This window comes from Hydra vulgaris, chromosome 13, assembly GCF_038396675.1.
Source record: "Hydra vulgaris chromosome 13, alternate assembly HydraT2T_AEP".
Taxonomy (NCBI): Eukaryota; Metazoa; Cnidaria; class Hydrozoa; order Anthoathecata; family Hydridae; genus Hydra; species Hydra vulgaris.
Window position 1 is genome coordinate 15,983,275 of NC_088932.1, and position 11,923 is coordinate 15,995,197.

The window sequence follows — 11,923 nt, forward strand, 5'->3', positions numbered from 1 at the left end:
AAGAACAGAGCAATAATAAATTAGTAAAAACACTTATCTAATTTTTGATTATTTCAACACTGTGTTTCGCCATCAATAGGTTCATCAGTAAGAATCTTCCTGATTAACCTACTGATGGTGAAACACAGTGTTGAGGTAATCAAAAATAATATAAGTGTTTTTACTAATTTATATATATATGTATATAATGTATATATCTATATATATATATATATATATATATATATATATATATAAATATATATATATATATATGCATAAACTAATAAAAACACTTATCTAATTTTTAGTTGTCTTCTACAGAGTGTTTCTCCAGTGGTAGGTTCATCAGGAAGATGCTTTCTAAAGAACCTACTGATGGAGAAACACGCTGTTGAAGAAAACTAAAAATTAGATAAGTGTTTTTACTAATTTATAATTGCTCTGTTCTTTACAAACATTGAGCACTCTATTTGTAAAATACACTAACATAATTTATATATATGCAGGCCTCGTCGGGAAGCGGTGGCACTCTATTGTTGACCACGAAAATTATGTTTGTTTTATGTATCATGTATTTAAATTTATGTATGTTTCCATGTATGTTTAAAACTTTTTGACACGCTAAAACAATTAAAATTGTAAATAAACTTTTGTAATTAAATATTTTATTATTAGCAAAGCATTTTTAAACTAAGCCATGATTTACTTTTATTAACTGTTTATAAAAAGAAAATTTTGTTTTTTAAATTATATAAAGTTAAATAAGTTTTATTAAGAATTGTAATAAATAATTATATAAATAATACAGATTGATTTTTTATTTTTGAAATGTAAGTCTTAAAATATTTGTTCCATCGATTTTTTTTAAATAAAACTTTCAACAACAACTGCGTTTTCAATAAAATTTAAAAAACAATAATCAAACTTAATAAAATTAATAATCAAATAAACAAACAGGATCTTACAGGTGACTAAATATAAATATACAAATATATACACAGTGAATTACGAGTGAACACCGCGCAGAGGGTGAAACAAAACATAAACATACACTTATATAAAGTGATTTATGGGTGAAACAGCACTGCACCGGTGGTCCATACGGAACAAAAACAAATAAATATATTAAAAAGCTTACTCACTAAATACATCAGTGGTATTGTGAAGCAGTACTGCTTCCTTTTCATAAATATATTTTACCTTTTTAGTTTAATCATTAAAGTATGCTTTATAATAATTTGATGCAATAAAAACATGCTTTTAGTTTTCTAAAGACAAAATTAAATCATAATTTACTTAGAATGTAATATTCCTTTTATATATTAATTTATGATTTTTTTTTTTTTTTCAAATTTTTTTACATATCTTCGCTTCCAACAAGGCTGCAAACAACCACTAATTAAAGTTGGAAGTTACTGGAAGAGAAAAGATGAAGATTGTAGAGCAAGATAACGATTGACGGACGACTTTAAGGATTGCAAATTATATGAATCAGGAAAGCATGATGAAGGAAGCGAATTCCAAAGAACTGATGTTCGAAGATAGCTCCTTAGAGCAGTGCCAATTATAGAATTTGTAGAAAAGAGAAAGAGAAGCAACATCACAACGATGTGATAATGGTTGGAGGTTGGCTGCATAAGCAGGTCCAACTATGATTACAATGCGTTTTTGTACCTTGTCTAAAAGAGAAAAGAAAAAGAGCATCATTAGAAGATTCGCCCCAGATATAGCAACAGTATTTCATACAAGGACGGATTTGAGATTTATAGAGATAGAGAATAGAATCCGAAGTAAGAAAGTGTTGAGCTCGATAAAGAGATGCAGTCTTAGCTGATGCTAATTTTGCAACTGATTTGATATATGGTTTCCAAGAAAGATCGGAAGTAAGAGTTAATCCTAAAAGATGAAGAGTAGATGACTCATCGAGTACACCACCGTTCACAAATAGAGGGAGATCTAAATTATTGCGATAATGATTGGCTGAAAATAGTTGAGTTTTATTTGTATTGAAGTTCACCAGCCATTGAGAACCCCATGCTGTAGCAGAAGTGAGATCCTTTTCAAACTCTAATACCCCCTCCAAGCAATCAGAGAGTGTTGGCTTCTTATCACGACAAGAAAAAATGGTAGTATCATCAGCGCACAATGCCACCTTAGATGTGAGAATATCTGGAAGATTGTTGATGTAAATTAAAAAGAGTATAGGGCCAAGGATAGAACCTTGAAGTTACAGAATAAGAAGAAGAGTGCTGTCCATCGAGGACAACTTTTATACTATGATTGGAAAGGAAGGATTCAATAATCTTAAAGATGTTGCCAGATACACCATAAGAAGAAAGCTTATAGAGAAGACCAGCATGTCAAACTTTATTAAAAGCTTTTGAGATGTCAAGAGCGAAGGAATTAACCTATCCATCTTTATCTAATGCACGATAAAACCTATCGGTTATTACTGTTAGCAAATCAGCTGTAGAACGAGAAGATCGAAATCCATATTGATTGTCAGAAAGTAAGTTATTAGATTCAAGATGAGAAATTAAGTGTTTTTTAATTAGAGATTCGAAAACCTTGCTTATGATAGGAAGAAGACTAATGGGACGGTAGTTAGACGAATCAGATCGCTCTCCAGAATTTTTGAAGATAGGGATAACAGATGCCGCTTTCCAGCAGGCTGGAAAGCAAGACTCTGATAAGCACTTGTTGAATAGTTTTGCAAGTATAGACGACAGCTTCGGAGAACACTTCTGCAAGACAATAACAGGTATGTTGTTCGGACCACAAGCTGTAGAAAAGTCTAAGCAGGAAATCGCTTAAAATACAGAAGCTGGAGTGATGCAAATGTCAAGCAATGAATCAACCTGTTTGTTGGCAATATCAGGTAGAACGCAACGAGTGGAATCAAGAGAAGATATTGATGAAAAGTTTTTTAGCAAATAATTCAGCTTTGTCTTTAGGTGAGGTGACAAAATTTGAACCATACAAGAGAGGTGGAATTAAAAATTTGCCCTTAATATTAATACTATTAAAGATTCTCCAGAAGTCACGAGAGTCTAATTTTTTAGATGAGATACGAGATTTCATGACCTGAGAATAGCGAGCTTTGGCGTTAGACAAAACCTTTTTACAATAGTTTCTAGCAGTAATAAACAGACGCCTGTTTTCTGGAGAATCGTTTTGCTGATAGATATGGAAGTAACGGTTTCGATTGGCAATCGCAGCAGCACAGTGTGAGGAAAACCATGGAGGAGAGTGAGACTTGAGCTGGAATCGTCGAGAAGGAACAAAAAATTCCATGCTAGCCTAAATCCACGAAGTTATGTAAGAAGTGCATTTGTCGACAGGAAGACGAAAGATTTTTACCCAAAGGCCATAACAAAGAAATTCAAGGAAAGAGTCCCAGTCAGCTTTAAGTTAGTTGTAAGAGGTATGATAATAGGGGGATTCAGGTGACGAAGAAGAATGAGATATTAGTTTTAGAGAGATCAAACTGGGATCAGAAGCACCTATGGGTGAATGTGGAGAAATTGAGCACTGACTAGGATCAGAATCAAGACATAAGTCGAGTAGAGAAGGTAAATGATTCGGGTTGTCTGAAAAGCGAGTTGGAAAGTTGACTATTTGAGTTAGGGATTGAGAAAGGCAAAAATTGTGGGCTTTAATGCCTGCAGAATCACTGACACTAGAGCCAAGCCATTTAGAGTGGTGAGCATTAAAGTCACCGACAACATTAATATTAGCTGATGGATAAAGAGAGAGGGCTAAAGAGAGAGCGATATAGAACAAAGAGAAAGGCGATAGAGTGAAGTGGTGCTAAACGAAAGCACATGAAAGAATAGTCTGTGGATTTAAACCTAGTTTCACGACAAATGGGTGAATTCTTACGAATGTAAATGCCCAGGTCAAGCATTTGACTATTAGAGTCTTTACGATTTAAAGGAAGATAAACATCAACACTAAGATTATAAAATGGGACAGCTGAACTCAAATTAGTCTCACAAAAAGCAAGTAGGTCTGGTGAACTTTGCAAGAGATAAGACTCAACAGAAGAAAAGTTACTTCGAAGACTACGAATATTAGTGAATGATAGGTTTGGAGAACTTGGTGATGATGATGGTTTTTTGTGTTTTATAGTTTTTGGTATTTTATTCATTTTTAAATTTGCTAAAGAACTTGACTCAAAGCATAGATAGTACTTGGAACACTACTTAATAGCCCAAGCAATTGCCTCATTACTATTAATAAACCCTAAGCCGTAACAAAGGGCTCCACAATGCACACCAAAAGTATAAACATGGGCAACATGGCACTGTTAATACTTTGATATTTTTCAGCTGTTGATGGAATCAGCCTCTCTGAGAGCTACCACAGAGTTCGAGAAACCTGACTACCGGCCGGGCTCAGAACCCTAAAAATGGAGATAATAGAATGATCATTAGGAGATAATAGAATGAGTTGCCTAGTCATAAAAAAAGAGACACAAGCAAAACCCATGCATTGAGTCAAGAAGAAAAAAAAAAAGTATAGACTCTGCTAAATAAAAAGGTCGTTATAAAATTTTTATTGTAACGCAACAATTTAATTATTTTTTTTTGTTTATCTCACATCTCACAGAAGAATTGTTTTAAATATTTTAAACTTATATTATATATCGCAAACTATGCAAAGCATAAAATGGTTATAAAAGTATATACACTTTTTTATTTATCATATAATTCAACTACCGTTAGTTTGATTAGAATCTTGTTGAAATAAAACATAGATACTTAAATAAAGAATGTGCCAAAACAAAAATTTTGACCAATACCGATACTGAGTTATTTTCCGATACTGATACCAATACCGATACTGACACCGATACTTTAACCGGTTCTCTCAATAACAAAATTATAGAGTATTTTTTTATTTTAAAATTTGTACATTTAAAAAATAGGTTGAAGAGACAAAATCAAATATTTTTAGTTTTTCATATTATAGTTCAGAAACATTAGCATTTCACCATGCGCTCCTGTAAAGCTATTTCTCTTTGCCGTATATACATTTCCACCAATACTAAAAAGTCTTTCACTCTCCACAGAAGACGGTGGGCAGCTTAAATACTTTAAAGCAAGCTTTGATAATAGTGGCATTTTGGTTTTCTGTAATTTCCACCACAAAAAAGGATTGCTTTCTTTGTCAATAAGGTCTTCATTTGAGTAGAGTTGAATTTTGTTTAATAAAGTTTTATTTGAAATTGAAGTTTGTGGTTGACTGATTTATTTAGAATTAAATCCTACAAGTTCTTCAAAGCAATTGTCAAAATCCATTTCTACTATATCTTTGTATTCATTTAGTACTGAACCATTATTTGCATATTCTGAGTCAATAATGTCACAAGCTTCAGACTAATCATTTTCAGTAACTTTGATGTTTTTTATATTTTCATTTTTGAATATTTTTAATTTGAATCTGGGATAAAGAAATGTTGACAAGATGATGCTATAGTTATCAGTATATTGTTTGAATCTATTCTCCATTGAATTATTTAAATCAGTTAGCGTACTCTTCAGGCCAATGAACTTGTCATCATTTGAAGCTTTATTAGTGAAATGTTTAAAAAACTGTATCTGTGGTATAATATCTGGCAATTTCTTTCACTCAAGCAAACTGTTGTTTTGTGGAAATTTTTTAGCAAAACACAAAATTGTACGATAATCATCCATTTGTTTGCATTTAATAAAGGAAGCTTACGATTTTTAAGTGCATATATGGTTAGAGATTTCCTTTGTTTATAAATTTGTTTTAACACATGATAGGTACTATTCCACCTTGTTGGAACATTTTGAACTAGTTTTTGCTTAGTTGTTGTTTGCTTCTTGAAAAGCTTTAAGTTTTTGGCAGGCTTGGGGAAAATGGCTAAAATGCGCAACAATTGAATGGCAGTTTGCAATGACATTCTTGACTACTGTTTTTTCAAAAATACACTCATTGATTATTAGTTGCAGTGTGTGTAAAAAACAAGGCTTACTATCATATGGGCTATCGTTAATAGCCTTAACAATAATTGCACTATTATCTCTACCTATTAAATGAATTTTTGGAGGTGATATTTTAAATTCAGCCGTAATATCTTTAATCAATTCAGCAATATTTGCTGCTGTATGCCTCTCAGGAAATGGAGCTACTCTAAATACAACAGTTTTCTGATTAAATGTATTGTCTAAACAGTGACCTGGCTTATGAAGCTTTCATTTGAACTACGGGTCCATATATCAGTAGTTAAGCTTATGAATTTAGCATTGCGTAATGTAAATTTCATCTTATCCATTATTGTTGAGTGAATTGATGGTAATACTGTATTTGTAAAATAATTATGACTGTGAATAACATAATTTGGTTTTAATTTGTTCATCAACCTGCTGAAACCTAAATCTATCTATGGATAATTGCTGATTATCCAATGCAATCATCTCTGCAATTAAGTTATGAATCTCTTGTGATGCAGTACTGTTTATATCCCAAATTTTCTTCAAATCTAAAGTTTCTGGCAATGTTTTCTGAGTTAAGTGTAATTCACATATATCTATAAACAAAAAACGCAATAGAATTTACAAAGTAAAAAACACGTTTTAGGTAGTATAAATAATATCCATCTACGTAAGAGTAAATTCTACAAAAAAAAAGTGCGTTATGCATATTTCCGAATTATACAACCTTTTATTCAAATTCATGTTTGTTTTGTTCGCTGCCCGTGGTAAAATGTCGCAGAATTTTGCAATTGATTTTTGATTACCTTCCAGATTAGTTAGATTTGTTTAATACAGTTTTCAATGATTTGATTAATTAATTTACAGTTTTCAATAACCATCTTTTTTTGAAAAATGAAGAAAGGAATTTTCAGTTAAAAATCAATACGTAATGCAACATTAATGATAAAGGACTTATCAAATAAAAATATATGGGATGTATAAAGTATAATTTAACTTATAATAAGAAATCATACTACGAAATGTCTCATTTATCTTCAAATTTTTATTTAACTTGAGGCTTATAAAAATTAGGGTAGTATATATGGAAATGATCACCTTATTATTTAAACAACTGATTTTATGATCGGTGTATGCTGGTAAAACTAAAAAATACAGTCGATGCATGTATACTCTTCTGCCTATATTTAAACCACTTATTTAATTTTAGACTGATCATTTTAACAATTCGATGCTGGCTTTTAATTTAATTAGCACAATTTTGCACGCTTTTAATTTATCGCAAAATCAATAGTTTCATACAGTGCACCCCCCCCCCCCTCCAAAATAAAATAAAAAATAAACAAAAACAAACAAACCGGTCGTAAGTTCGGATCCAAATTCAAAAAACTTTCCATAAATAGGTATTACTATTGCCGGCCTTAGGAGGGGGGGGGGGGGGGAGCGAGGCTGGGCACCGCCCAAGGGCGCCAGGAAACTGGGGCGCCAAACGTTGTATGCAAACTTTAACAATATAATAAATAGAAAAAATAAACCAACCTAAATTTTTTCGAATGTTTGTTTTTTTTATTAAAATTATTTCTTTAAATAACTTATTTATTGTATTATTACCACTGTTAAAAATTCTTTATGCAAAATTAATAATTTGATTAAAAGTGTTTCAATCATTGCATATATTTTGTGACTTAAATTCATTTTTTTACTTGTATCTTTCTCGGTGCCAATTACTTTGCGTTCCATCTATTTAAAGTTTAAATTTTAAACATTATTTTCGGTACGAGTTGCGAGCGCGTTGTTTATTAATTTGTAGAAGAAATTTAACGTTGTATTTGTGATTCAAATTCAGTTTTTGTCAAGTTTTCAAATTTTGCGGTAATAAAAAGCAGGTAAGTATAAATAATGAAATTGTTTATGAATTATTAGCTTGCGGGTAATTTTTTATTTTAAAATTTTAGACAAATAGAAACTGTCAGCAGCAATCAATGGAGAGTATTCATAATAAAGAAAAAAATGCTTTTAAAACTCATAATAATAAGAAACCATCTGGTGCTCAATACAGAAAACGTAAAGCAGAAAAAGTTGATAATTTGAAGAAAAATTATAAAAAACTTGAAAATTATTTTACATCGGAAAATAGTGATTGTAATAAAATAATGGAAGGAGAAAATGTTGCGCATGTACTTAGTGATACATCAACCAGCGATGAAGAAGACGGAATAGTATCAGTTAAAAATGTTCACTACGATGAAAAAGATATCGATAACGAAAATGATGATGGCCAAGATGGTGATGTAAATGATCGCACCAAAGAAACAGCAATCGATTACTCAGACTGTGGTTTGTGGCCAATTCATCGCAACATTCAATTTGTTGATTATGTAATTAATATAGGTGCAATACAAGTGAATTTGGACACATATCCACGCGATAATAGAAGACGACATTTTTCAAATGCTTATTACAACCGAAAACTTTCAAATGGTGAGGTTATTTCACGACGTTAGCTTGTGTACTCAATTTCTAAAGATGCGGTATTTTGTTTTTGCTGCAAACTTTTTGATTTCAAAATGAATTTAAAGTTAAACGGAAATGGATTCAATAAATGGAAGAATTTAACAGAAGCATTAAAAATTCACGAAAATAGTAAGTCACACAGAAATGCTTATCAACTATGGATTGAGACAGAAATACGAATGAAAGCTGGTGAAACTATTGATAAGCAAGAACAAAAACTAATCGAAAAGGAGAGTTTAAGGTGGCGAAGTGTTCTTGAACGATTGATGAACATTACTTTATACTTGGCAACAAATAGTATGGCCTTCAGAGGTTCTTCTGATAAATTGTATGCAGTTAATAACGGCAAATTTTTAGGGTTGGTACAATAACTCGCTAAACTTGATTCTATCATGTTAAACCACGTCACGCTAGCTCTCAAAGGAGATATTTCTGATCATTACTGTGGAAAAACCATTCAAAATGAAATGATAGATATAATAGCATCAAAATTAACCAACATAATTATATCCAAAGCTCTAAAAAGTACATATTATTCTATTATTGCTGACTGCACTCCTGACGTAACTCACAAAGAACAGCTCTAGCTTACGATTAGAATTGTAAATATATCAGAATATCCTATACAAATAAATGAACACTTTCTTGGGTTTTTCAATGTTAACGACACGACAGGTTTTGGTTTAACAGAAATCATAATTATAGCTTTAAAAGATTTTGGACTGAATATAAGCTTTTGTCGAGGGCAAGGTTACGATAACAGTGCAAATATGAAAGGTAAAAAAATAGGTCTACAAAAGCGAATATTAGATTTGAATCCTTTGGCTTTTTACCTTCCATGTGGAAGTCATTCTCTCAATTTGGTTATTTGTGACGAAGCGCAGTCTTCACTAAATTCCATTAACGTTTTTGGCATAATACAAAGATTATTCACATTATTTTCTGCATCAACTTCACGCTGAAATGTTTTACTTAGTCATACAACAAACTTCACTTTTAAACAATTATGCGACACTCGTTGGGAAGCCAAAATCTCAATTTTGGCTTCCCAAAGAGTGTCGCATAAGAGCCTCAAAGCCATCCGATACCAAATAAGCAGCGTACATGATGCTTTAATTACTATATATGAAACTGAAACCAAAACTCCCGATATTGCACACGAAGCGCAAACATTAGCAGAACAATTAAAAGACTATAATTTTTTAGTTTCTTTAATTGCATGGTACAATGTACTATTCCAATTATTAAAAAACATCGTCTACAAGAGTTATATTCAAACACATGGATTGTTCTGCGCATTCTTCTTACAATACCTGTTACTGTTGCTAGTGGAGAACGTAGTTTTTCTAAACTGAAGTTAATCAAAACATATTTAAGAAATACCATGCTGCAAGATCGACTTAATTCTCTATCTATGTTATCAATCGAGCAAGAAATAGCTGAAAATTTAGATTTTTCTAGTTTAATAAGAGATTTCGCGGACAAAAAAGCTAGAAAAGTTACATTTTAAAATTTAATAACTCTTGTTTATATAGTTAGAGGATTTATTATATGTTTAATAAAAACATTTGTTATTTTAAAAGCAGCGATGCGTTGTCTATTTATTTAGTCACTCATTTCTATAAACCCATATCATGAAAAGTCTAAGTTTATAATTTTAATAAAAAATTAATTCAATAAGAAACTTGATGCACAATATGGATCTCTTTGCATTAAACTATATATTCCCTTTAGCACTCTTGTTCATCATTTTAGAGCATTGGTCTCGTTGTTAATGGTAACAACCCACCCATATATACCCAGGGGCGCGTTCACAAGTTTTGCCCAACCTGTCAAAAAACTAAGGCCGGCACTGGGTATTACCAAAAAAGTAATTACGGGTAGCCAAGCCACGGCCCTTGCTTCATATATAAATATAATATAACTTTACTAATACTTTGAATAACTTACTACAAATATTGCCTTGGTTATTGGTTCATAAATTACAAAAGTTTGAAACTTATGTAACTTATTTAACGAAATGCACCACGAGAAGGTTAACCATAGGACTTTGCATTTCATATCTTTTGATTAAGAAAAAAACATTCAGGTAAAAAATTATTTGAAAATTAAATATATAAAGATTAAAAAAAGAATCTAGTTTTTGTTAAAACTGATTTTACTTTTTTATTCACTAATAGCTAAGGTTGATTCCTATTCAATTCTGAATGACTGTTTTGTTCAAAAAATACATAAATCAAAAAATACAAAACTGTTTATAAAACTTTAATAAATACTTCTACAGTTTATATAATACTCATATATAATCTATACCACATATATAATCTACACACACAAATATATATATATATATATATATATATATATATATATATATATATATATATATATATATATATATATATAAAACTTTTATTAATTATATAAATATAATTAGTAAAAATTAGTCTATGAATAAAAAAAGATTAAAATTTTTGTTAAAACTGATTTTACATTTTTATTCACTAATAAGGGGTCGTCCATAAAGTACGTACGCCAAAAGTTTTGAAATTTGACCCCCCTCCCCTTGTTGCCATGCTTACTTTTATGTCCCCCCCCCCCTACAACTTTTTTTTCACTACAAAAAAGTTTATATAAAAAAAAAGCGAAGGGTACCTTAGATACTTTATACGACCCGAAAGCCCTTTGTTTGGGCATTTTAAAAACGTGTTTAAATATATATGCAAATTTTAATTTTAATAAGTCCGATTCACGGAGAGAACCCATTGAACTTTTTTTTGTTTTATTAACGAATCAAATAAAAATAAACTTTACTTAAGGCGGACGTTTTTTCCAGGCACCCCTCTTCAGTAAGTAAAAAACAAGTCTTACGCGAGATCAGTAATATTGAAAACAAAGGCTAAAATCCAGTGCCGAGGGTAGGCTATCTATACCCCTTAATTGGAGGTGGGGAGGGGGAAACAGCAAATTTTGTGCTCTTTTGCTAATTTAAGAAGCTTTTTATTTTTACAAAACCTAGCGGTCAAATTCGGAAGATTTTGAGACCTAATGACACGTTTTTTGGGGTAGAAACTGACTTATCAACCACGACCCTGCTAAAATCTGTTTTTTGTCGACCCAAAAAATAGGCCAGTATATAAGGGGTGGCATGTGTGCATGAGCCCCTGCAGGATTTTTTGATATTTTTTATCTGGAACATAAACAATTCTGACAGCGCTCATACATGTGTATGCATAGAGGGAAACTATACCCTCTACTCCATATACCATAACTAGAATCTTTAGTCAGAATGTAACTTTTTTACTGATTAGCTGGTTAATTGTGATAAATTAGAAAATTGAAGTACGTATTTTTAAATTGAACCCCCCCCCCATACGCTTTCGTACGCTTTTTGAAGACCTCCCCCCCTCCCCCCTATGAGCGTACGTACTTTATGGACGACCCCTAACTAAGGTTGATTCCTA

General features: G+C 31.5%; 1 protein-coding gene across 1 annotated transcript; it reads left to right on the top strand.

Moving 5' to 3' along the window:
- Nucleotides 1-7,687: 7,687 nt before the first annotated feature.
- On the top strand, nt 7,688-10,044 carry LOC136089391 (zinc finger MYM-type protein 5-like). Its single transcript, XM_065815363.1, has 2 exons — nt 7,688-7,831; nt 7,901-10,044. Exon 2 carries the CDS (start codon nt 7,928-7,930, stop codon nt 8,447-8,449), a length of 522 nt encoding a protein of 173 aa, XP_065671435.1. The 5' UTR covers nt 7,688-7,831; nt 7,901-7,927; the 3' UTR covers nt 8,450-10,044.
- The last annotated feature ends 1,879 nt before the right edge of the window (nt 10,045-11,923 follow it).